At 37.4% G+C, this 25,320-nt stretch overlaps 4 protein-coding genes across 5 annotated transcripts in view; 3 read left to right on the top strand and 1 right to left on the bottom strand.

Moving 5' to 3' along the window:
- LOC146314810 (uncharacterized) overlaps positions 1-2,404 on the bottom strand; it is a 29,566-nt gene extending 27,162 nt beyond the window's left edge. The window contains exon 1 of the mRNA XM_084737108.1: positions 2,064-2,404. Coding sequence (XP_084593234.1) covers positions 2,064-2,101 — 38 coding nt within the window. The 5' untranslated portion in view covers positions 2,102-2,404. The remainder of the gene's footprint in view (positions 1-2,063) is intronic.
- A 975-nt stretch (positions 2,405-3,379) lies between these two features.
- Positions 3,380-6,517, top strand: LOC146314809 (uncharacterized). The gene is made up of 5 exons (XM_084737107.1): positions 3,380-3,470; positions 4,896-4,921; positions 5,847-6,038; positions 6,247-6,449; positions 6,491-6,517. The coding sequence occupies exons 1-5, from the start codon at positions 3,433-3,435 to the stop codon at positions 6,515-6,517; spliced, it is 486 nt and encodes a 161-aa protein (XP_084593233.1). The 5' UTR covers positions 3,380-3,432.
- A 3,664-nt stretch (positions 6,518-10,181) lies between these two features.
- Positions 10,182-17,738, top strand: LOC146314808 (uncharacterized). 2 transcript variants are annotated; one of them, XM_084737813.1, is made up of 6 exons: positions 10,182-10,406; positions 12,060-12,085; positions 12,833-13,024; positions 14,328-14,530; positions 16,524-16,548; positions 17,475-17,738. In XM_084737813.1, exons 1-6 carry the CDS (start codon positions 10,369-10,371, stop codon positions 17,573-17,575), a joined length of 585 nt encoding a protein of 194 aa, XP_084593939.1. In that variant the 5' UTR covers positions 10,182-10,368; the 3' UTR covers positions 17,576-17,738. The 2 variants fall into 2 exon arrangements, with proteins under 2 accessions (XP_084593939.1, XP_084593940.1); XM_084737814.1 differs by lacking the exon at positions 12,060-12,085.
- Positions 17,739-21,270: 3,532 nt separating this feature from the next.
- Positions 21,271-24,084, top strand: LOC146314807 (uncharacterized). Its single transcript, XM_084737815.1, has 5 exons — positions 21,271-21,323; positions 22,295-22,486; positions 23,180-23,382; positions 23,492-23,537; positions 23,761-24,084. Exons 1-5 carry the CDS (start codon positions 21,302-21,304, stop codon positions 23,859-23,861), a joined length of 564 nt encoding a protein of 187 aa, XP_084593941.1. The 5' UTR covers positions 21,271-21,301; the 3' UTR covers positions 23,862-24,084.
- The last annotated feature ends 1,236 nt before the right edge of the window (positions 24,085-25,320 follow it).

Here is a 25,320-nt window from a genome sequence, read left to right as displayed (position 1 = left end):
AAATACATCAAACCCTTAATTTGCTCATCAAACTCTGATGGTGAGAAGATTTTCTTGTCACCAAATAAATCACTTGTTTGTATTTGTATTTGTGGACATGTTATTATGTTATCTATCACATTCACTAACCAACCTGTCAGGGAGAGTCTTTGTCAAATCAGACATGTTGACTCTCCTGGTCTGAGTGGCTTTAAAACATCTTTACAGACGAGCTTTGTGGTGTCTGTGAAGTTGCCCTGCCTGTCGACTGTGCAAATGAAATAATGCCATATTTAAATTCTGTGTATCTGCTTTATCAACAAACCGTGGACAGTCTGCAAAACTACCATCTGTATTGTTAGCAGCCACAGCTCTTCTTCTGCTCACCATGAAAGTAGAAAAACACCCACAAGTGTACTGCAATACCTTTCTAGTATCAGTATACTGTGCAACACTAAGAGTCAGTATTTATCCTCCTTAGTGTAGGGCTCAGCAACACCAGCAACAACAGCTATTTTAGACTGAAAATAACTTCAAAGAACTGCCAATTCTTAAAAATAACAGAATAAAATGAAAAACAAAATAAAGTCCAGTCACAACCTGTACACAAAGTAACAGTATGAGAAGTATTTATCACCCCAAAATAAGTAGTATGGTCAATGACTGAAGACATTTCCTACCTGGAATATCCTGCAGGGCCTCGCTGATGTCTGTTCCAACTCGTGATGCAACAGGACAGAAAACCAGAAGGTAGTCACTGTCCCCAGGAGAAAACACCTCAGTGTGACCAACTCCACGAAGCCACTCAACAATGGTTTCATGAGCCCCATTAGTTCTTCCTGCCACGATGACATAGAACTTTTTCCATGATGCTTAAGACAAAAGAAAACTTTAGTCATTATTGAGCTGACAGTTTTGTGGAAACACACCATCAGATCCAGATGAAGGAAAATATTGATGAAAAATTATTTCAGCATAAATTGAAAAACATCCCTGTTCTACTTTCATAAAGAAGTTCAACTTATGATTGATTATAGCATCTAAAAAATGACTCTAATGATGTAAGTTGTTGTGTCAGTAGAGATGTTGAATATAAATGAACAAATGTTCAAACCACAGATATACAGTGTGTTACCTCCTGGTTCAAAGCTACTGTCTGTACATGAAAGACACAGAAACAGAAGCACTGACTCTGTTGCAGACAGCTGGTCACTGGTTTTATTCTAACCTGCTGACTTCATTCAGATTAATGAGAATGTGTGTTTGTTCAGGCTGCTTTAAAAGATTTTAATCAAAGTCTTTAAAGTCTACCTGGATGTTGCATATTTATTAATGCTAACTTGACTGTGGTGCCTCGCAGATGCAAAACTTGATGAGTTTCATTGGTCGTTCAACACGCCTTTGCTGAATCTCCACCACCATCAAAAGTGTTTTTCCAAAGAAATAAAGTGAATTTGGTGAGATCGACCCTCGGAGGGCTGAGGGAGCGAGTCAACAACGAGGTGTATATCACCCACGATGCATTGCTGTCATGGATTTGATGCAAAAATATATGGATTTATTCATTTACCGGGGACAATGTATATTAATCAAAAAAATATTGTTTTACAAGATCAATAAACAGCAACAATAATAGTTTCGTCAGCTGATCTGATTATAATATAAAAATATTAGTAGAAGCAGCTTTAAATGTTATCTAATCATTAAATGTAGTTTACTCTCTTTAATGCTGAAGTACTACAGTGTTTACAGAGAAACATGTTGTCAGTTTATGAAATAAATAAACATGTTTCCTCACCTGCTCCCTCGTCCTGGACCATGTCTCTGTGGAGGAGATAAAGAAACTTTAGTCAACATCATTTAACAAATTAAACAGAGCAGAACAAGCAGCATGTGTGTGTGTGTGTGTGTGTGTGTGTGTGTGTGTCACAAACTGCTTTGTCACAGCTGCTCTGCTCGAGTTTGTACTCAGTAAGACACAGATAAAAATACCTTAGAGGTCTATAACTAATATTAATCTGATGCATGGTTGAGAGTCAGCAGTTCACAGCCTCGCAGGTATTATTCACAACATGCAAACTTACGAAATCGACTGGTAGTTCGTCTGAAGTATCTCTGGCATTTCTCTGAAACACTCGAACGTCTCCTCCCTGTGAGTCTGAATACTTTCACTTTTGTTTTGACAGGATTCGTGTTCTCAAGTTGACCACTAGAGGAAGTGAAGAGACACAACAGTAAACTGTCAGAGTTCAGCCAGAGATCAGATATGAACACAGCAGGAGGAAGGAGAAACTGCAGAGCACATTTATACAACATTTGTACAGCGACACTACAGTTACTATGTGTTGATTTGACATCACAGAAACAGTGTGTCAGTGTCGCCTTCACACTGAGGGTGGAGGGAGTCTGAGCACATGACAGGACAGCTTTAACTCTGGACTAAACCTGATTTTAAGTGTTAATTTGCTCAAACTGTTGAATATTTTTCAAAAAACAACACACCTTCATTTTTAGAGAAAGAAACAGAGAACAACTTCTGCTCATACTGACTTTATGAAAGTACACAGCAGTGTGTCCCACACAGACTGATATGATAACACCAACTTCATTAGACTGTATGTCCACACAGTGGCCACTTAATTTGGTACACCTGTAATATTTAATGTAATATATTTGACCCAAAGACTTGGTCTGAACCCACAGGTGGGTCACAGGAGATTTTATTTGATTTCTCAAATAAATAAAAAGCTTTTCTGTTTTTTCTGTTCTTTTTAGAACTTACTGATTTGGAGTTTGTGGGGACGGGGCTCTCAGAAGTGACCAATGGAGGAAACATCTGGGCTCAATGAAGGACACACACACTCACACACACACACACACACACACACACACACACACACACACACACACACACACACACACACACACACATGCACACGCATACAAACACAGATGAGACTTTATAAAAGAAGGTCAAGCATCCTGAACTCAAGCTGTCTGTCAAATAAACTGCTCCTGTCATACACTAAGTCCCGGTCTCTGTCTCATCTCTGCATTGACTTTCGTTTGCCGCCACATAAGCTACACAGACCAAACATTAACATAAGCTACACAGACCAACTGCTACCATTATCCAAACACAACAACTGCTAACATTAGCAGCCCAGGAATCCAGTTAGCCAGCCAATCTGTCAATACTACTGAAAATATTTTGTAATTTAGGAGGTGATGCTAATAACACGTATGTGACCAGGCCTGCATCAGGTTTTATTATATTTGTATGGTGCCACTCTGGTGTGTTGTGATTGGTGGAACTATTTATCTTTTAAATATAAATGTTATGAGAAACTGTCACATCATCTCCGCATAAATCAGCTCCACCCCCCCATCAGTGTGGACACGCCCCTGATGTCAAACCAACATATTTAACTGTGACTTCCTGTCCAGTGAAGGATGGACCTGCCGGGGACGATACATGGACTCCATCCACCGTAAGTTAAAAAATAAAATAATGTTTTTAAATGTCTGTGCGAGGCGTCAGTGAACTGCTGACTCAACATGTTACTGAGAGTTTTAGAGGTTCTGCAGCTCAGAGGCAGACAGGGGCGTTGTTTCAGGAAGAAGCACGGCATGACGTCATGTCAGGGATCGATTCTGTTATTGAAAACTGGTTTAATACACAAATACAGCGATCTAACATCCACAGAGCCTGGTGTTTACATGTGATGCAGGACTCAGAGGGAGCAGTGAAATCAGGTCTGTTTCAGCACCACGGACAGAGAGCGGAGGTTTAATTATCAATAACTAATTATTAATAATTTGTTTAAACTTCACAGAAATTAAAGATTTACATTCAGTTAAACACTAAGTTCTAGTAGGTGACCAACAAGTGTTCAAAACACAAACACAAGAGGAAAAATCGGCACAAAACAGGCGAAGTTATTTCAGTTTCTAACAACGAAGGTCCGACCAGACAGACTGATTTAAGTCTTCAATACTTTGAATTCAGTCGTTACTTAAAATAAACTTAAAACTTAAACTTAAAGAACAACAATAATAAACAAAACATAATAATAAACAAAATAACAATACTAATACTATTAAGAATAATAAACAAAACAAAATGACATAACATTGAAATAAATAACAACAACAACAACAACAACAACAACAACAACAACAATAATAATAATAATAAATACAACAAACAGTCACAATCACCTAATCAATAAATTCAAAGAGTTCATTTGTGCATAAATAAACATTTCTGATCATTTTTACTGTCACTTTCTCATCACTCTATATCATCTTGACACTAAGAAATAAATTCATTTAGACTGTTTTTATTTCCTCTCATCAGGAAAACAACACGGGACATTTTAGTCTAAATGAGACAAAATAAGTGCATTTAGATGAAACTAACAGACTCTTGTTTTTCCTCTCATCACTTCACCAATGTACACATTTTAGATATGAAGATATGAATCTTAAATTGACTGAATTCCTTCCAAGATCTTTTTTTTATTTGAGGACGCAAATAAAATCTCCTGTGACCCACCTGTGGGTCCAGACCCAGTCTTTGGGGATGACTGCATTAAATTTTAATATATTATATCAATATATTGGCATGTTGTGAATAATACCTGCGAGGCTGTGAACTGCTGACTCTCAACCATGCATCAGATTAATATTAGTTATAGACCTCTAAGGTATTTTTTATCTGTGTCTTACTGAGTACAAACTCGAGCAGAGCAGCTCTGACAAAGCAGTTTGTGACACACACACACACACACACACACACACACACACACACACACACACACACACACACACACACACACACACACATGCTGCTTGTTCAGCTCTGTTTAATTTGTTAAATGATGTTGACTAAAGTTTCTTTATCTCCTCCACAGAGACATGGACCAGAAAGTGGCACCAGGTGAGGAAACATGTTTATTTATTTCATAAACTGACAACATAGACTGTCTGTTAGTGTATGTGTATAAAGAAAAAAAAAAAAAGTCACTGCCTGGACTTAACTGATCAAACAGGGAAGATCCTCCCATTGGATAATTACTGCAGTGATTAATATGTTTCAGCTGGTAACAAGTTATTGAACTCTTACTGATGCAGTGAGCAGCTTCTCATTTCTTAAACATACACGTCAGAAGACATATCCTGTGGTCGAGGAAAAGATGTTCCTCTGTTTCAGAAGAGTCAAATTATTGTCCTGCATCAAACAAAGAACAACTAAGGAGATTGATGAAACTACTAAAACTGGGTTAAGAACTGTCCAACACATTATTAAAACCTGGAAAGATGGAGGTGAACCATCGTCTTCAGGGAAGAAATTTGGTCAGAAATCACTTAAACATTTGGTGAAATCAAATCGTAAAAAATCAACAGTAGAACTCACGGCTGTGTTTAATTCTTAAAGTAAGAACATTTCCAGACACAATGTGAAGAGAACTGAAGTGATTTGGACTAAACAGCTGTGAAGCCTTAAAAAAACCACTTATCAGTGAGGATAATCAGAAAAAAGTCTTCAATTTGTTAGGGAGCATAAAGTCTGGACTCTGGAGCGATGGAAAAAAGTCATGTGGTCTGATGAGTCCAGATTTACCCTGTTTTGTGTACAGACAAGTTGCCTTTGATTTTTAATAAATCATACAAAGAAACTGTAACTTTCTTTTGCAATTTTCACTTGGTCTTGCAATTTAATTGCAAAACTGCCTCAAAGCATTGCAACATGCATTGCAAATTTTTAAAAAGACATTTTAGACATTTTAGGTCACAACGATCCCAAAAAAGGGACTAAAAACTGTCACAGCTCAATAATAACTCAAATTTTCTTTTGTCTTTAGCGTCCTGGAAAAAGTTCAAAGTCATCGAGGCAGGAAAATCTGATGGGGCCCATGAAACCTTTGTTGAGAGGCTTCATGGTATTGGTCACACTGAGGTGTTTTCTCCTGAGGACAGTGACTACCTTCTGGTTTTCTGTCCCGTTGCATCACGAATTGGAACGGACATCATCAAAGCCCTGCAGAATATTCCAGGTAGGAAATGTCTTGGCCAATTTGACCAATCACATGAACATGACTTATTTTGGTATGAAAAATACTTCTCATACTGTTAGTTTTTGTACAGGTTGTGACTGGACTTTTATTTTATGTTTCATTTTATTCTGTTATTTTTAAGAATTTCCTTAAAGGCTCCACATTGGCAGTTCTTTGAAGTTATGGTCGTGTTTCTTTGTCCTTACAGCTGGTAAACCAGTAATCCTGGTGGTGATGCATCACACCTTCAATCCTGATCATACCGTCGCTGACAGCAGAAGACAGGTGGACAACCCCAACGTCCGTCTCACTGTGGACTGTCTCTTCCACGAGGACAAACTTCTGCACTGTGACCGCAATCATATCGCATGGAGTGAAATACAGAAGTTTCTTGGAGTTCCTGTTTTCTCGGTAATGACTTTATTTACTGGTCTGATACAATCACAGAACAGACATGGAGTTCACTGCATTATCACTGACTATTGTTGCTCATATTCTTTTCTTTGTTTGTCTTTTTTTCTCTCAGGTCTCCATCTGCCAGCGCATCATCAGGGGTGAGTGTGACTCTGATCATGAACTCAAATTTTGACAAATTGAGTTGTATATGAACTGTAAATGATACCAGATGACTCACTGCTCTGTTTTTCTTTATTTCAGTGTGGAAGGAGCTGCTTACTTTTTTTGCTGTTTCTGTACTGATTGTATTGGCGGTTATTGTTGGAATTATTGGTTACCACACGTTAGTTATAAGATAGAAGATCTGTGAGGATTGTATTAATATACACCACAAAGTCCAAAGGAACATAATAGCAGTTTGCAGTATTATAACAATTAGTAATTATGCCTTGAAGGAACAAATGTGCTTTGTACTGTGATGCATGTGTGTCCTCATCTGCAACGGTGTAGTAATGGAAGCTCAATATATGGAGATGCATTAATAACACGTTACTGCAAATTCCCTTGAACACCACTATTTTTTTGACGGTCAATTAACGTACGTTCTGTTACATTAACCTGGCCGTTGTCGTTGTTTGAATCAGAACAGAGTTTCCCTGTTACCTGACGTGAAAACAGGCTTTTCTGTTTAGGCAACGCAAAAAAATAGGTATATAGGAGGAGGGAGAGTAGAGACTGCAGACTGAGCTGCAGTTTCACCTGAAACCAGGTACAAGTCAAAATAAGGCTGACCCACAGCAGAGAGAGAGAGAGAGAGAGAGAGAGAGAGAGAGAGAGAGAGAGAGAGAGAGAGAGAGAGAGAGAGAGAGCGTGAATATAGACAGATGTGTCAACTTGATATAAAAACGTTTTATAATCGTGAATCAAAATAAATGTACACTTCTGTGGTGTGTGATTTTTTACTTGAAGTTCAATTTGTGTACTTTTAAATACTTAATTACTTCATGCTGACTGATATCAACAGTGAGGGAGGAGATATGAGCTGCAGAGAGGAGGGAGGGAGGAGAGCGAGTGTGAAGTAAAGACCGATATAAAAACTTTATTGATGATGATGAATCCTGATGTTACTGTACAGTTCAGTGGTTTAAACACTACAGACTAAAATATCTGTCTCTGTGAAGATCAAACTGATAGACGCTCGTCTCCTCTACAAAACGTTTGTCACTGCGCTGAGTTATTGTAAGTCAGGATGAAGAGTCCAGACTCTGTCTCTGCTCTTCATCTCCTCGGTGTGTGTCGGTGTGCAGTTTTCTGTCTGCTGTGGTCTAAAACATCCTCACTGATGTAAACTGTCAGAGTGACACTGATGTAAATGATCCTGCTGCATTAATGCAAAAACATGAATATTGTCATTATGTAGACTGAGCTGAATAAAGGTGAGGATTTTTCTCCTCAGAGGACAATATTTTATTCAAGAAATTAACTGTTATTAACAATAATAATACTAAATAAATAAATAAATGTATATAAATAGCAACCTTTTATTAAACTACTGCCGGTTCTGTGGTGCTGGAGTTTTAAATCTGAAGCCTGCAGTGCACCATAGGAGCTTCAGCTGACTTTTCTAACGACACTTTTAATGCGTTTTGGCCTTAATGTTAAATTGAGCAGGTCAATATGCTCATCTGTGCCTGATGAACTTGGGTTTATCGTGTTATTAGGTGAGCATATTTTTTTCTGCAGTGCCTTTGAGGGTTTCTAGACAATATTTGTAATTGTTTTTGGTTACCTGATTTAATAAAGTTACATTTGAATTACACTTGAAAATTATCCCTTTAAGACACATTTTGGACAAATAAAATATGTGCAATTATTTTGCAATGAATCAGGATTAAATATTTTAATCAATTGACAGCACCAGTATAGTATAGTTTATAGTATAGTTTGTTTTACATTAACACCTATACACCTAAAAAGCAATACAATAAATAACTGTAAATGTCATGCCGATATGTAGCTGGTTATGTTTTACAGTGAAACACCTTGAAATTGTGCTGTATTTTAATATTCATTATTATCATCATCAGTATAATGCAGCTCCACTGGCTGAAACTCCTGAAGAAGGATCCAGTGAGCAGAGCTGCTGAACACACACCTGAGCTGCACCTCAGTCCAGCTAATCACACACCTGAGCTGCACCTCAGTCCAGCTGAACACACACCTGGTTTCGTGGTCTGACTATAATGACATATAGTTGTTCAATCCTTTTTTTCTGGATCCCAATAAACACACAGACACAAACACTACAGCTGCTCCAGCTGTCATGTGACTAATCTGTTAAAAACGATCCGACAGCTGTGAGCTCCGTTAAAGGTGCAATGTGTAAGAAATGGCCAGAATTTGAGTTTCATTCTCAAACTGTGGAACGAGAGCCAGTGGTTAGCACACAAGCTCCCTCTAGTGGTAAGCAGAAGAATGACAGGAATATTAAAAAGAAATTAATTAACTAATTTAAAAAAATCTAATACGATAGAAATACTACTAAAATTGAATTAAATATGAGTCACTGATGGAGCCTGCTGTCCATATTTGACGAGTTGGGAATGAAAACAACTCCTGTTTCCTGTAAAAGTCACACGTTACAACTTAAGTTAGCTAATGTTAGCAAAACGCTTGCTAACTGGCTAGCTAATGTTAACAAAATACAATTTTTAAAAATCTATCTTTTGCATATATACACAAAGCCAATAAAATAACAAAAGATTAAAGATCTTAAAACAATAAATACATAATTTGTAATATTTTACACTGACAAATCTCTTCCTAAAGAGATTTTAATGCAAGCAGTTGGGGACAAATGAATTCAATGAGAATATTAAGCCACGGTAATGACCCCAGTATTTGTGCTTGTGAAATGTAATTTTTGGCATGTACATGTTTAAATGTGTGTGTTGTAGACATGAGTGTTAACAAGTTTTAAATAAAGACAAAACATCTTTGTAAAATGCTGACTGTTGCTGCTTTTGTTCTCATTAAAGTATCAGTAACATGTTTTTCCTTCCTGAAGAATTACCAAAAATTGATGTAACTATATCATATTTGTGTATTGTCTCTGTAAATTAAAAATTCTTAAACAATAAAGTATGGAACCATTAGGTCCGTGGACTGAATCTGGCCTTTTCATGACCTCAGTCCAGTCCTTTGATCATTTATATGAAACAGAAAATGATGTTTAAGAAATTAGCTTATCTTACAGTCTAGTCAATATCATGTCTTCTTGAGAAAAAAAATCTTCACAAGGAGGAAATTATTTTTCTTTAAATTAGAAAAGAGGAACAACATCAGAGTACAGAGACTGTTCTTTCCTCCGCTGTGAAAATATTGTCATCATCCAGGAACTCAACATCTAATTTAGAGAAACATTTACAGGTAAGACCAACTGTTAACATTAACTACACAGACAAACTGCTAATGTTAGCTGCACGGAACAACCTGTAAAATTTGCCACACAGACCAACCGACTGTAGGTGGTGATGCTAATGACAAGGATGTGTACAGGCCTGTATTAATTTGTTGTATATTTGTATGGTGCCATTTTGTTGTGTTGTGATTGTCAGAAGTATTTATCTTTTAAATAAAGATGTTGTAAGAAACACAGGGCGCTCTGTAGGGCGGTATGTCCCCCCTCCACTCCAGTGTGGACACGCCCCTGATGTCAAAACAACACATGGACCTGGACCCAGTGTCCATGGTCCACTCTTGTTGTGTTCATGTCTAATATCCCGCAGTAACACAGTTAAACGTCTGATCTGTGCGCCTCCTCTTTGGTTGTAACTTGAGAACTCGCTTCAAAAATCCTTTCAGTGGACCGACAGAGAGGAGGAAGAGGAGGAAGAGGAGGAGGAGCTGTCAGTGACTTCCTGACCAGTGAAGGATGGACCTGCCGGGGACGATACATGGACTCGATCCACCGTAAGTTAAAAAATAATGTTTTTAAATGTCTGTGCGAGGCGTCAGTGAACTGCTGACTCAACATGTTACTGAGAGTTTTAGAGGTTCTGCAGCTCAGAGGCAGACAGGGGCGTTGTTTCAGGAAGAACCACGGCATGACGTCATGTCAGGGATCGATTCTGTTATTGAAAACTGGTTTAATACACAAATACAGCGATCTAACATCCACAGAGCCTGGTGTTTACATGTGATGCAGGACTCAGAGGGAGCAGTGAAATCAGGTCTGTTTCAGCACCACGGACAGAGAGCGGAGGTTTAATTATCAATAACTAATTATTAATAATTTGTTTAAACTTCACAGAAATTAAAGATTTACATTCAGTTAAACACTAGATTCTAGTAGGTGACCAACAAGTGTTCAAAACACAAACACAAGAGGAAAAATCGGCACAAAACAGGCGAAGTTATTTCAGTTTCTAACAACGAAGGTCCGACCAGACAGACTGATCTGAATTCAGGCATCACCGGAAAATAATAAATTCATAATGAAACAAAACCAAACAGAACAAAATAAAATAAAATAAAAGCGAATGAATGACTGAATAAATAAAGACGACGACAACAACAACAATAAACAAAATATATAAAATAAAATAAAACAAAAACAAATAAATACAACAATAGTCACGATGATACTACTACTACTACTACTACTACTACTACTACTACTACTACTACTACTACTAATGGTAATAATAATAATAATAATAATAATATTATTAAGTTTTACATTCAAGCATCAAGTTTAAATGCAGTCATTTTGAACAGATTTCTAGTAGCTAAACAGAAAAAATTAAAAGACCATCATAAACATCTCTGTCTAAATATCCAGATGTGACTGCACCTCTGGTTTGCTTCACTCTGCTGCTGCTGTGCTTTCTGTCTCCAGGGCTGCCTCCAGACCCATTAGGAAGTTAATCAGCGGCAAATGAACTCGAACATCAGCTGGTTCCCGGACAGATCTCCTTACCACACACACATTATGGCTTTTATCTCCTTTTTCTTTGTTTTTACAGCACACGTTTTCTCTCATCCACTCCCTACACCACCGACTGTACAGATCTTTTGTTTGTGTTTGTTTTGATTATTTTGTCATGAATAAAAACACATTGGTTTCCTCCTTTTTCTCCTTTTTAGTCAGTTTTGCAGAAATTTACAGAAATTTGTCTAAATGATGGTGCCACTAAAATTTAAAAAAGTAATCCTACAGTTAAATTAAGTGACCGTATAATATTCAAAATATTCTGTGAATATAACTGTCAACTTAAAGAGCGTAAGAATTACCTCTTATGAAATATAAAAACAGATGTAACGCTGCATTTAGTGACCCGTCACATGAACACAGGAATGTATCTTATTTCTCGTCATTACCATCTGAATCCTGCAGTGATCAGAGTTGTGATCAAAGGTTTTGGGCTGCAGAAGATTTTCAGATTTCAAATTCAGGAATGTTTTGGGAATGGCTGCTCAAAGGTGTTTTTTTGTGCCTGCATGAGCTGAGAGAAGCTGTGATAACGGTACATTTAAACCAGCTCCTCATTTAGCTTTATTTCATTTTGTTAAAGGATGTTGACTAACTAAAGGTTCCTCTCTGTTTCTTTATCTCTTCCTCAGAGACACACACCAGGCAATGGCAGCTGGTGAGAAATAATGTTTACTGATTTCATAAACTGACAACATGTCTCTCTGTCAAGACTGCCAAGATGTTCTCACTTATATTTAAATTAGAAATGACCCATCCTAAGCCCCCGCCCTTTTTTACTCTGTGCTCCAATGACAGTTTGGTAAGCTTGGTACCCGAAAGAACGTCAATCAAATGACTCCTTTCCTATTTCCTGTACTTAAATGTGCTATGCTACTGTGCTAGGCTCGTCTAAAGGGAGTCACATTTTGAAGATGGTAAAAAGATGTTGGTGGGGAATAAAAGATAAAAGCCACATTGTTTGTTAATGTTCACAAAATGCAAGCTAACTAATCTATGAATCAGCTGGTACCTACTGTTAATGTCTGCAAAATGTCAGCTAACTAGCTGCCTAATCTACATGAATCATTAGCTAGCTAGTTTAATCTGATAACAAGTATTATAATCTACATCAGTCATTATCTAGCCAGTTATATCTGATAGCTTGTGTTAATGTTCACAAAATGCTCACTAACTAGCTAGCTAATCCACATCAATCAGTAGTATTTTTTATTGCCCAAACATATCAAAGTGTGACCCTTTGACAGCTTTTTTCAGGTGTTAAAAACAGCTTTGAAAATTTAAGACATTTAAGTTTATTAATTAATAGAAGTAGTAAGATCTGAGAATGGGTAAAGTTCTGCTCAGATCTTTCCTTCTGGATCTGATTGTTTGACTAAACAAAGCTATTCTTCTCTGTCTTCAGTGTCGTGGAAAAAGTTCTGTGTCATCTTGGCGGGAAAAACCTACAGGAGTCATCAAGGCATTGTAACCGGGCTTAAATCCATTGGTCAGATCAAGGTGAAATCTGTTGAAGAAAGTGACTACCTCCTGGTTTTCTGTCCCATCAAATCACCAACTGGGACGGAAATCAGGGAGGCCCTGGAGATCATTCCAGGTAGGAAACATCTTCAACCATCGCTTGGCTAATCTCATGCTAATTAGTCATTAGGGACATTTTAACCCATTATCAAGAACTGGGACAAATCATGTCCCACCTAAAAAAGAAAAAAGCTTTAAAAATAATTTATACCAACACAAATTATTCTTTAAGGGTCGAAATATATTTATGAAATGTTTTAGTTGTCCTGTGTCTTTCAGGTTTTTACAAAAACACGACTTAATCAGGCAAAAAAAAGGGATAGCTATACCCTAAGAACCCTGGTCTCACTTCCTGGTTAAAAAAAGGTAAATTCATTGAATAATATTGCTATCAGATGTGTCTCAACCATAACATGACAACTCTGTAGCCATTCTAAAACAAAGCTAAATAAGAATTAAGTTAAGAGTGTATATTTTGATTAGCATTAAGAGAAAAATAAAATGGCTCCTTACAAAATTTAACAGCCAAGAATTTGATCTTTTAAAATATACTGTCCCAGCATAATTGAAGAGTAACCAAACCCCAAAAAAGCAAAAACAATACCCAAGTTTTGTCCAAAATTCCAGTCCCTCCTTGATTTCATGAGCTGTTTTTGTGATTGTTGCACCCTAACAACAAGTGAAAATTTCAAAAGAAAGTTGTATAATTGATTAAAATCAAAAGGGAAATTCTTCCAGGGAGGATAAAACTCCACTATAAATCTTTTCTGTATTCTGAGTGTTATAAGTTACCTAAAAACATCCAAAAAGCTCAGATTTACAAAAACTGTGACAAAATATGCTTTGGGGGGCACAAAATTATGAAATAAAGGTGCACAGGGCATTGATGAATGTCAGTAACATTGACAGATGTGTTCTTTTCAGTACTCCTGATAAAATAAAATATAAATGCAAAATAAATGAGCAATAAAACAGTTGGTTCCTTGAGGCGTACATGAGCGATGTTTACATGAGGGACTTGCGGGAAGCGACGATGATTGGTTGCAGACATTTGCAGAAAAATTGAGGAAAAGTTGGACAAAATTTTCTGGAGTGACTCAAGAATGAATGATAGATTAAAAAGTAGTGGGCCAAGGACTGACCCCTGTGGGACACCAGAGGGAAATTGGGGCTCTTGTGATTCTGAACCAGTTTAAAATGGGGCCTGTTAATCTGACTGTATCAGCTGTTCTAAGGTCTGATACACCAGGTGTATGCTACCTGCCTAGAGCCAAATGTCAGATCAACAATGTCAGTGACGAGCTGGTGAACACAATGTTTAGCAACTAAATTTCATCTGGTTCTTTACCCATTTGGTCATGTTGTCTCTGTGCTCACAGGTGGTAAACCCATAATTCTGGCGCTGATGCATCAAATCGCCACGTCTGACCTGATTTTAGCTGACAGCAGAGGACAGCTGAACAACCCGAACATCTGTCTCACTGTGGACCTTCTGTACCATAACGGCCAACTTCTGCAATGTCAACGAAACCTCAATGCAGTGAGTGATATCTATAGGTTTCTAGGAGCCGACCCTGCACAGGTAATGATTACAGATTCACTCATCTAATACAACAACACAATCAATGTGAAGTGCACTGATGTTGTGATTTTAAAGGGATAGTTCAGATTTTTTGCGGTTGTATGAGGTTCTCATCCATAGTCAGTGTTAGTAGATGGCGGTCAACACAACCCAGTTTGGAGAGCAGCACCAGTAACGGTGTGGGAAGCTAAGTGATGTATTGTTGTGGACAGGGTCAGCAGAAAAACCTACTTCAGCTCTTTCCCTGCCATTGATGAGGTATTCCATCAATTGCTGTTTTCACTGCAAGGCGGTACTAAGAACGTAATAGACAAGCAACTCCTGTGTTCCACAAGGTAAAAGGACTGTTTTTGCCAAAGGACTCTAGTGGCTTTGGAGACAGTGATATTTGGTGTTACAATCCCAAGTTGGGCTATGGGATGAGGGGTGTAACAATAAATAAATGTACCCGGGTGAAAAAGGAAGAAGGGAGAACTGACACAAAGGTGTAAACAAAGTTTCTTTTATTACCAAAATTAAGTTAGCAAATTAAATAAACAAAATGTTTAACTTAATTTACTAAATTAAACAACAACAATACACACAAAAGACAACAAGTGTCCTTGCTAGCTGGAATGGCTAACAAAAACACAAACACAGAAGACAACGATTGCCTTGGGCACATGGCACACAAAGACATATGACTTTACTAGCTGAGAGTGCTAGCAAAGCACTTGTCACACAACTGCCACGAATAGTCTAGCCTGCCACCACAGGACTAAACTGCAGATGTCAGTCTGGCGAATGGCCCACTGGCCCTGACTGGCTGCACTCTCCAGGCTTTTGATCACCAGGCCCTGATTGCAGAGTGACTGCACCTGCTGCCAATCACTGCAACCTGCAAAGGGGAAGGGGGGACAGAACATGGGCAGAAAAGAGTACAACAACACACAGATACTGTGGCACGTGACATTGGCTTAAATAATGACAGTTTCCCTTGGGAAAAGGCTGTGATTTTCATGGCTGTATTAAGGCTAAATTCAATTCATCCAAACGTCCAAAATTGGGTTAAATTTGAACCAAATCAGACTGAGTAAATACAGCTCTATTTTCAACATCTATATTTGGGCTAAATTTGGACCAAAACGAACCGACCACACACAGCCCAATTTTCAACATTTATTTTTATTTTTAGACCAAACAGCCCAAATTTCATTGGCTATTTTTGGATTAAATTTGGACCAAAACGGACAGACTAAAATTGGCACAAATTTCAATATCTGTTTTTGGGCTATGTTTGGACCAAAACGGACTGACTGCACCTGGTCCAATTTTCGACAGCTTGTTTTGGCCCACATTTGAACCCAATCAGACGGACTTAACACAGCCCAATTTTCAATGTTTATTCTTGGCCTACATTTGGACTAAAACGGCCTGACTGCACATGGCCCGATTTTCAACAGTGATCTTTGGTCGACATTTGAACCAAAGCACATGGACTAAACACAGCCCAAATTTCAATCGTCTATCTTTGGGCTAAATTTGGACCAAAACGTGGCCTAAATTTCAACATCCATTTTTGGGCTACATTTGAACCCAATCAGATGAACCAAACATGGCCCAATTACCAACATCTATTTTAGGGCTACATTTGGACCAAACTGGGTGGACTAAACAAGGTGTAATTTTCAACATCTATTATTGGGCTAACTAAAGGCCACAATGGACTCACCAGATGTAGCTCAAAATGCAATGTTGAAATGAGGTGCTTGGTGGGCATCTACTGCAGCTGCACATGTAGGCAATACACTGACTATGGCTGAGTACCTCATAAATTCAGACGGCAAATCCATTTGATTGATTGGGATGAAAAGGATGATTTATCCCTTTAAGGGATTGTCACCGTGGTCCACCTCTGAAATGATGCACATTACATGGTTTTGTGTGAATTCTTTGATTGTTATTGTGTGAAAAAAAATTGTTATTCATATTCATTTTTTGTTCTTTCTTTCAGCTCTATGCCTGCTGTAGTTGGAATAGTAAGTGTAACTTTCAAGTAAAAATGAATGCATTGCTCAGCTGATTACATTTACCATCAACAGTGATTGGACATCCACATGAAAAATGACAAAGTTTCCCTTTAAGCTCACCTGAAGCTAGTATGACTTATGCAGATTGAGGCAAATCAAGCTTGCTAACTAGCTAAGAAGGATCTATCTGTGTCCAGCATACAAGAAATCTTCACAGTAGTCACAACTTAATTTAGGTAATGTTAGCAAAATACTAGCTAATTTGCTAGCTAGCGATTGATTTAGAATCCCTAACTACTTAGCTAGTGTTTTACTGCAACCTAACAATAATCATAAAACACGCAGTCGCAGTGATTAATCTATGATTAAATCTATTTTGATAATCCGTTAATCATTTTGAGTCTTTCTTTTTAAATAACTCAACTCAAAATTCTCTGATTTCAGCTTCTTAAATGTGAAAGTCTTCTGGTTTCTTTACTCTTCTCTGACAGTAAACTGAATATTTTTGAGCTGTGGACAAATCAAGACATTTTAGGAGATCATCTTAGGCTTTGGTCAACATTTTTCACCATTTTCAATTTCCATTTCAAGGTCCAAACAACTGATCTGTTAATTGATTAGTCAATAATTGACTATTTTTTATTATTTGACGATGAAAATAATCGTTAAAGCCCTAAAAACACTAGATTAGGCCAAACAATTATTGAGGTTATCCAAAAGTAACAGAGAAATTAAGTTGCATTACTTTAATATTGTGATACTTGGATTACGTAACTAATTACAGTTTTTAACAGGTAATTAGTAACCGCGTCAGGATACAAACATACATATGACACATTAAGGAATATTGTTGGTATTATCAATCTAAAAATGTCATTTTGGGTGAGTTTTAAATGATACCAGATGACTGATTGCTCTGTTTTTCTTTATTTTAGTTTGCCGGGCCAGATGGAAGCTGTGGGCTTTTATTGGTGGTTATGCTGTGGTGGGACTGTTGACCGTTGTGATCGTCCTTGTTGTTGTGCACTTAAACTAAGAGAATCTGTGAAGGCTGTCACTAAGCATGCAGGACAAAACCTAAAAGAATGAAAAAGCACTTTACAATATGATCACAATACATTACTGAAGGGGCAAAACAAATACACTATGTAATGCATGTGTAATAATCTGCAAAAATGTAACTGAAGTATTATCATTGTTATTTTCGACGGCTGATACAGATGTTTGTGGAGCTTTATGATCATTAATATTTTATCTGAAATACAACAAAGGGAGAAATGATGGAAGGATAACAGATATGCAGATATGGGGCTTCAGCATGTGTCAATAAAAGACTAAGTTAGAAAAAATGAACATTTTCTCAAGCTTATCTTGAAGCTGGAATGCAGGACTTTTACACATTTTTTTGCAGGACTTAAATGAATGTCCGTTATATTACTTATTTAAGCCGATCACTGCCAAGTAAATCTTCTTGTATTTCTCAGGCTAGGTTTGTATTTTAACTGATATGTTCTTGTCTTGGGTCAAGCAGCCATAAAACGGTGAATAAACACATTCAGTTTCCTACAAATTCTTCTTAAAAATCTGACATTATTTTGTCATTTAAAAGCTTTGGTAGCTCTAAATGTTAAAGGGTGTTCATAAGACTGTCAATACACTGTCATAACCATGTCATGAAACCACTCATGAACACGAAGGAGTCTTTATGAATGTTTCTGGCTATCATTAAGTGCCATTTGCTCAATTATGTCATTTTTACCGCAAAGTTGTTGTTACAGATGTCTTTGTTATAAGAACTTGGCATTAATATGACATATGTGATTGTTTTTGACACTGGCAGTCGTGATGACCCAAGTCCAATCAGTACCATTTCGGTTGAAGTCCAGGAAATTATTCATGACACCATTATGAAAGCATTCGACAGTGTAATAAAACCTTCTGACATCTTTATGACAAGTCCAAATTGTATCACTTTACTTGAGGTCAAGAAAAATACTTATGATGCACTAATAACAGTCTTATGATGGTCAGTGTCAAAACTAACCACATAATCACAGTTTAATGTAATGTTAAAACATAAAGCTGAACTGTTATTAAGTTTGAGTTTAAGTTGTCATTAAGACATTTTTGTCCTGGTTAATGTCAAGTTGACATAAATTAATTGAAAGATTATGTTGCCTTGGGTCATGTCAAGTAGTCATAACAAAGACATTAATAATAACAACATATGTAAAGACTATTTTATGTCTATGACAGAGGTCGTGACATGTTTATGATGGTGTAATGACAGTCCTATACACATATACAAAAGGTGTTATCACAGCTTTTATAATGAAGCAACAAAAATCAAGAAACTTGATTTTGCTGCTTTTTAACTCGACTCCTGTCAGCTGAAAGTGAACATGAGACAGTAAATTAAAGCAGACACCTGAAAGAACGAACAGCGACTCAGGAGAGAAGCTGAACTTCAAACCACAGAGATTCAGTTAGAAGCTACAAAAGTCCTGACAGCTCAACACACACATGAGCTGAGTCTTAAAACACTTGTTTGAGGGGGACAAAAGAGAGTCTGCCACGGTGGACAAGATGTCATGGCAACCTGCTTGGAGTGGCCCCACTCTAGAGGTGGTCCATCTCGGGCACGACTCGGCACAGTTCAGTATTCATGGAATGTGAATCAGTGTAGCCTGGTTTGACTTGACGAGGCCCAACTGAAAAGCCTTAATGTACGCCATGGTACTGCTCTCTGACAGATGTTTGTATAATATTTATGCAGCAGGTTATGCAGCTGTTACATTTACTTTGCTTTACTACTGATGGGAACAAAATCTTTTAATAAGAATGTGAAGCCAGGCTAACAACCAAAGTTACTTTTGAGATATAACTTTTATGGCATGTACATGTTTAAATGTGTGTTTACTAGAGTTGTCTGTGGTCTAATCTTTGGAGTTTTAAATAAGGACAAAACCTCTCTCTGTGTAAACCTCTCTGTAAAATGATAACTGATGTATTCATTCAAGTACAAAATGTTTTTCCCTTCATAATGAATAAACAAAAATAATCAGCTAAAGTGACTGTATTGCATTTGACTTGTGTCTTCTTGTGTAAATCTGTTACATCAGTGATAAATAAATGCGACAGATTCTTATCCAAAATTAAAAGGTCATTATCAGCCATACTGAAGAACAATGGTGGGATGATGTTAATGGTTTTTGATGACAGTCTGACAGCCCAGTCAGGACGGAAGGGATCAAAGATGATGATTCAGCTTTGAGCATAACAGCAATGATGCATACAGACACAAAAATGAGATAAGATTTTATAATACTGATCAGTCATTTATAAGCATTTATTTAGGAGGTAATCATCCACAAAAAGTGTGTAAAAGTGCTTTTGTTGGCCCCTTCAAAGCTTTACATAACTCAACCTTTGCTGGCCTGTAACTCTCTTGCAGTCCAATACTTCCTGTGCAATATTTACTGACAGTGAGCTGTGAAAATAAAACACTGTGCAGTCATGATGCATACAGTGAAATTCAATATTTAATGTAAGACTAGTATGCTACCCTCCATTAGAAACGTTCAAAAGGCCATCTTTTACAGTCTGAATGTAGTTTTAAATTCTTGAATGGGGAAAAAAATGTCTCTTAACATTAATGGGATAGTTGACCCAAAAATGAAAATTCAGTCTATCAGTCTAAAAGGTCTCAGGGTTTTGGACACACCAATTTTGATGTTGATCCGACTCATTCTGTAGGAGCAGGAGTAGGAGTCTGTTAAAATACAATGCCTGCTAGAAGTCACCAAAATCTGCACAGAAATTGCACAATAAATTCAAAATGTCCGACTTCCTACTGAGTTGAGGCTTTAGCTCCAAGAGATGTTTTTGCATGTCTGGACATGATAGACATGCCTCCCAATTTTCATACATGTAGGTGAAATGTAGGGGGCGCTATTGAGCCATTTTGCCACACTCACAAGCAACATATGTATTTTTTCACCATGACTGATGCCTGTGCCAAATTTCATGTGATGTCCAGCACATTAAGGCCCTCAAAAATATGATTAATTAAAGAGAAAAATATTAAAAAAGAGGAAGAATTCCTAAAAAAGCAATAGAGTCCTTGCACTGAGGTCGGTGCTCGGGCCATAAATTGAAATTCTAGGAGACAGGGTTGCTTTGGTGGCGTTGCTCCGCCTGGTCCACATTCATATCTTATCTCTTTCTAAACTCTGACACAGTTAAAACGTCTCATCTCCTCATCTTTAGTGGTCAAGTTGAAAAAATGTTGCCTGTCAAAACAAAAGTGCTATAAGGGAGGAGTCGAGGGTGGGATGGACAGCCAGAGACAAAAAAATTATCCATCTGATGATTTTTTAATCATTCCTGTGAGGCTCTGAACTGCTGAATGTCCACACATCGGATTATTACAGATTATATACCTCTAAGTAATTTTTTTCCTCTGACATGGAGTTTATGTTTTTGATTTGTTTGCATGTTTGTCATGAAGCTTGGTGGAGCAGATCCAAATCACATTTTTCACTGTCATTATTCTTTACTTTTGTTAAAATTGTGACAGAGGGTATTTGCACTTTGCGGAGGTCTTCACTCTCCAAGTACCGTTTGTGTCTTTTGGGGCGAAAGCTTTGACAAAGCAAATTGTGATGCAATTATACTTGCTGCTTGTTTGGATTTATTTAATTTAGTTTAAGTTTTGTTGAATAAAATTTCTTGTCTGGTTTTTTATTTCTTCCTCAGAGACATGGGTCACGAAGACACAACTGGTGAGGATTTTTTATTTTATTATTGTATAACTTTACAACTGCAAAAATGCCCTTTCAAACTGAAGTTAAAACATATGTGCTTTCCAGTAATTTTTACTTGAAAAGATGCCTTGAAATAAGTCGTAATTCTATTACAAGCCAATCAATATTTATTATGAGGGATTTAAATTACGTATAATGTCCTTTTAAGTGCCAAGTCAACTCAATTAAAGGACTTTACTTGAATTAAACAGCTTTGCAAAGTCAGCGCCAGAATTCACGCCAAAACAAGTCCAACTAGATTTTAAATAATCTAAGATTATCTCACTTCCTTAGACACTTTTTGCAGTGTTGCTCTGTCAAGACTCCAATATTTCAGTAAACTTTTTTTCCCCTGTCTGGTTGTAATAATTATTTATGTGCACATGAATAATGATGGTAAAAACAAGTAGACAGTTTGTTAGTATTACGGTGGGTTTTGCAGAAAGAGGTGGGGATTTTAAAAGATACACTGCAATAGATAACAACATGACACATCCTTTGTTTGAGCTCAGTTTCACTTTCTGTTACAACCTGGAAAATCAGGTTCTTAACATGAACTGTCAAGACAACAAACATTAACCAAAGTGCTTTACAAAGAAAATCCATATGAGTCAAACACATGGCAGAACAAACAGCATTAGACTTTCTGTTAGTTCTGTGTTTCACCCAAAAAAATGTTTTGGATAAGTTATTCAGAAATTATAAATTGTTGCACACTTTTTCTTTCACTTGGGATTTGGTCTGAGATTACAAATATCACAGCAAACTGCTTGTTGAACCTCCTGCACAGTTGATCATAACAACAAAAGTTTGGGGATGTGTAAAATACCTTATCTAATTAAGCCTGAATGTAGCTCGACATCTTTTTTTCAATCTGGATTTCATCTGGATCTGATGGTGTGGTGACACAACAGCTCAGTAATGATCTAAACATCCTTCTCTTTCTATAGAGTCGTGGAAAAATTTCTTTGTGATTGAAGCAGGAAGAACAAATGGGGCTCATAGAGACTTTGTTGTAAAGCTTAAATCCGTTGGCCAAGCTGAGGTGAACCGTCGTGAATGGAGCGACTACCTCCTGGTTTTCTGTCCTATCGTATCTCGAGTTGGAGCAGACATCGCTGAGGCCCTGCAGGACATTCAAGGTAGGAAACAATCCATGTTTGATGACTTTCTCTGAATTATTTGAAATTATGTGAATTATCAACTATTACCCTCCACTCCACAACATTTTAGAAATGGCTGGGATGCTAGTGGTATGAAGAAGCTAACAGCTGTTAGCTTTTCTTTTGCAGCAATGTAGTCATTTTAATGCAAGAGTTCACTTCCTGGCATGCAAATGTTCCACCAAAACAAGTTCACCCTCAATGCTATTTTGCAGCAGCACTGATGCTGCATCCTGGGCTTAGCTCCGCCCATGGAGTTTGTGATTGGCTTAAAGAAATCCAAACAAGCGAGGTGTTTTTTTCACCATATAGCAGAATGTACATGGAACCAGACTTTTCTCCAGAAGTGAGCGGAAGACTATTTAAATCGTGGTTATATAATTTTGTGTTTAGAGAGTCCTCTGCTGCCCCCAAGTGAGCAAAAACAACAACAACAACAACAACAAAAATCAAATAAGACTCCTTTAAATTACTAACTTATTCACAACCACTTTAATCCCACTTGTTAAAAAAACACTGGACAAAAAGAAGGCCATGGCAGGGAATAGAAGAGCCACACGTATGCAGAACAAGAGCCACAGCTTGACCAACCCAGTAAAAACCAAACTCTTCTCTTCTCTTAGGTTTCATCTTGTTTCTGACTCATCTGGTCGTGTTTCTCCGTGTTTACAGGTGATAAACCAATCATTCTGGTGGTGATGCATCACACCTTCGATGCTGACTATATTGTAGCTGAAAGCAGAAGACAGGTGAACGACCCCAACGTCCATCTCACTGTGGACTGTCTGTTCTATGAAGACAGACTCCTGCGGTGTCAGCAAAACGAAACTGCATGGTTTGATGTCCAGAGGTTTATTGGAGTTTCTGCTTCCCAGGTACTGATGAGATCTTCTCCTCTAATACAATCACACAATCAATATGGAGTGCAGTGACATTATGCATCTGACACAGTTTCAGTATTCATCACTCATCTTTGTTTTTCAGGCCTCCACCTCGCGACCCTTCAGCGATTACATCAGCAAGTGTGGCGGTAATTATCAACTTCAGAGTTTACTTATTTTATTTTTCAAGTACCTTTAAACTGTTTCACCCTCTGAATAAGATGCTATGATGAACGGGTTAAAATGCAGATCGGTAGAAATCTGTTTGATTATAGATTGTTTCCCTTACTCGCCACAGCTGACATTATTGTAAAATTAATTAAGTTGTAAGTGATACCAGATGACTCATTGCTCTGTTTTTCTTTGTTTTAGGGTTCTGTGATGATTGGAAGCTGGTGGCTGGTCTTGTCACTGGTGTCGTGGGGCTGTTGGTGGTCATTGTGACACTTGTTGTTGTGTTTCACAAGAAATAAGATGTGTGAGGGCAACAAAACCAAAAATTCCTTTTGGTTTTATCATGCAGGAGTTAAAGAGATTCTTGAAGGGACAAAATAAACGTGGTACTGTACAACCATCTGCGGACTGCAGGGATTTTAAAGAACACACAGTCTTGTTGCTGGAGGCCAAAAAGTCCAAGAGGACACAGTGTAAATACTTGATGGTTCTTGATGAGTGAAAAATATCTCAAAATGCTGAAGCTCTTTCATCCAGATCCAAAATCTGAGATATTAACAAATAGTGTGATATCCAAAGCTTTTAGTCTACATAGAGGCATGCAACATGGCTGCCCTCTATCCCCTCTCCTGTTTTTGCTTGCTAGTGAACCTCTGGGAGTCTTTGGTGTGAAAACAGAATAATCTGAGGATATTATTTCACTCTTTGTGGATGATGATGATTTACCTGTCCAATTTGAGAACATCTGTCCCAACACTTATTGGTCTAATCAAATATTTTGGAGAATTCTCTTGATACAAAGTTAAAACTTTCAAATCCAACACAGTATTTTAAAAATTTGAGAAAAGAAAACCCTGAGATACTCACCCCTTTTTGAGTTAGTCAGCAAGGTTTTATATACTTAGAAGTCAAAGTTGTACCAGAAATTGAGAATACTGTCGCCCTCATTTATGACCCCATTGTACAGCCATTAATTGAATCTCTGAATAGATGGGTGGCGATGTCCATCTCCACCCGTCAGGCTTTATTTATATTCTCAAAATTTAAAAATCTCAGTTCAACCCAAATTTCTTTATCTATGGATTCCCATCAAATCACATTTTCTCTGCAAACTTAGAGAGCTGTTCTCAAATTTCAGTGAACAACCATCACATTCTCACCCCCAGATTGTCAATGCTTCAAACTAGGATCCTGCAGGAACCCCTCTAGCATCACCCTGCACGTGCAGGGCTCTGCAGTCAAGTTAACAATAATCCAGGTAAACTTTCAAAATAAAAGCAACAAAACAATTTTATGTAAGGCAACAAAACTACTTCTTTGTTCTTGTGTAGGAAAAGACATAGTTTGGGTGTAAATAACTGCTACATAAAATTGGACTGGGTAATTTATGTACGTAACGCAACTTAAAAAGAAATCAATGTTGACTTTTGGTTTCACGTGGGACACAAACCCCGGTCTCCTGGGTGGAAGTCCTGGCTTACTTTGGAGAAATTAATAATAATAATTTTATGCAGTTGAGTGAAACTGAAAAAATAAAATAGCACCAATAAAAAGTAATATATAACTTAAGTACTACATCTGTTAATGTATGATAGTTGTATTTTTCTTTTCTTTCTTTTCTTTCTGTTTGTCTTTCTGTCTTTCTCCTTTTACCTGAGTTTGGGGTGAAGAGGATGTTTGTAAATGTGTTTACTTTCTGTATGACTGAATGTTTTATGCCAAACACCAATAAATATGTTTCAAAAACAAAGGATCTTA

The sequence above is a fragment of the Lutjanus erythropterus genome, chromosome 15 (assembly GCF_056507025.1).
Source record: "Lutjanus erythropterus isolate fLutEry1 chromosome 15, fLutEry1.hap2, whole genome shotgun sequence".
NCBI lineage: Eukaryota > Metazoa > Chordata > Actinopteri > Lutjaniformes > Lutjanidae > Lutjanus > Lutjanus erythropterus.
Note: the sequence above shows the minus strand (reverse complement) of the source record. Positions and strands in the feature narration are given on the sequence as shown.

Bases quoted from the DNA above. Each gene is read 5' to 3' on its own strand.
- LOC146314809 (XM_084737107.1), top strand. From the start codon at position 3,433: ATGGACCTGCCGGGGACGATACATGGACTCCATCCACC. The intron at 3,471-4,895 runs GTAAGTTAAAAA...TCTCCTCCACAG, and splicing joins ATACATGGACTCCATCCACC to AGACATGGACCAGAAAGTGG. The intron at 6,039-6,246 runs GTAGGAAATGTC...TTGTCCTTACAG, and splicing joins AGCCCTGCAGAATATTCCAG to CTGGTAAACCAGTAATCCTG.
- LOC146314808 (XM_084737813.1), top strand. From the start codon at position 10,369: ATGGACCTGCCGGGGACGATACATGGACTCGATCCACC. The intron at 10,407-12,059 runs GTAAGTTAAAAA...TCTCTTCCTCAG, and splicing joins ATACATGGACTCGATCCACC to AGACACACACCAGGCAATGG. The intron at 12,086-12,832 runs GTGAGAAATAAT...CTCTGTCTTCAG, and splicing joins ACACCAGGCAATGGCAGCTG to TGTCGTGGAAAAAGTTCTGT.
- LOC146314807 (XM_084737815.1), top strand. From the start codon at position 21,302: ATGGGTCACGAAGACACAACTG. The intron at 21,324-22,294 runs GTGAGGATTTTT...CTCTTTCTATAG, and splicing joins GGGTCACGAAGACACAACTG to AGTCGTGGAAAAATTTCTTT. The intron at 23,538-23,760 runs GTAATTATCAAC...TCTTTGTTTTAG, and splicing joins TTACATCAGCAAGTGTGGCG to GGTTCTGTGATGATTGGAAG.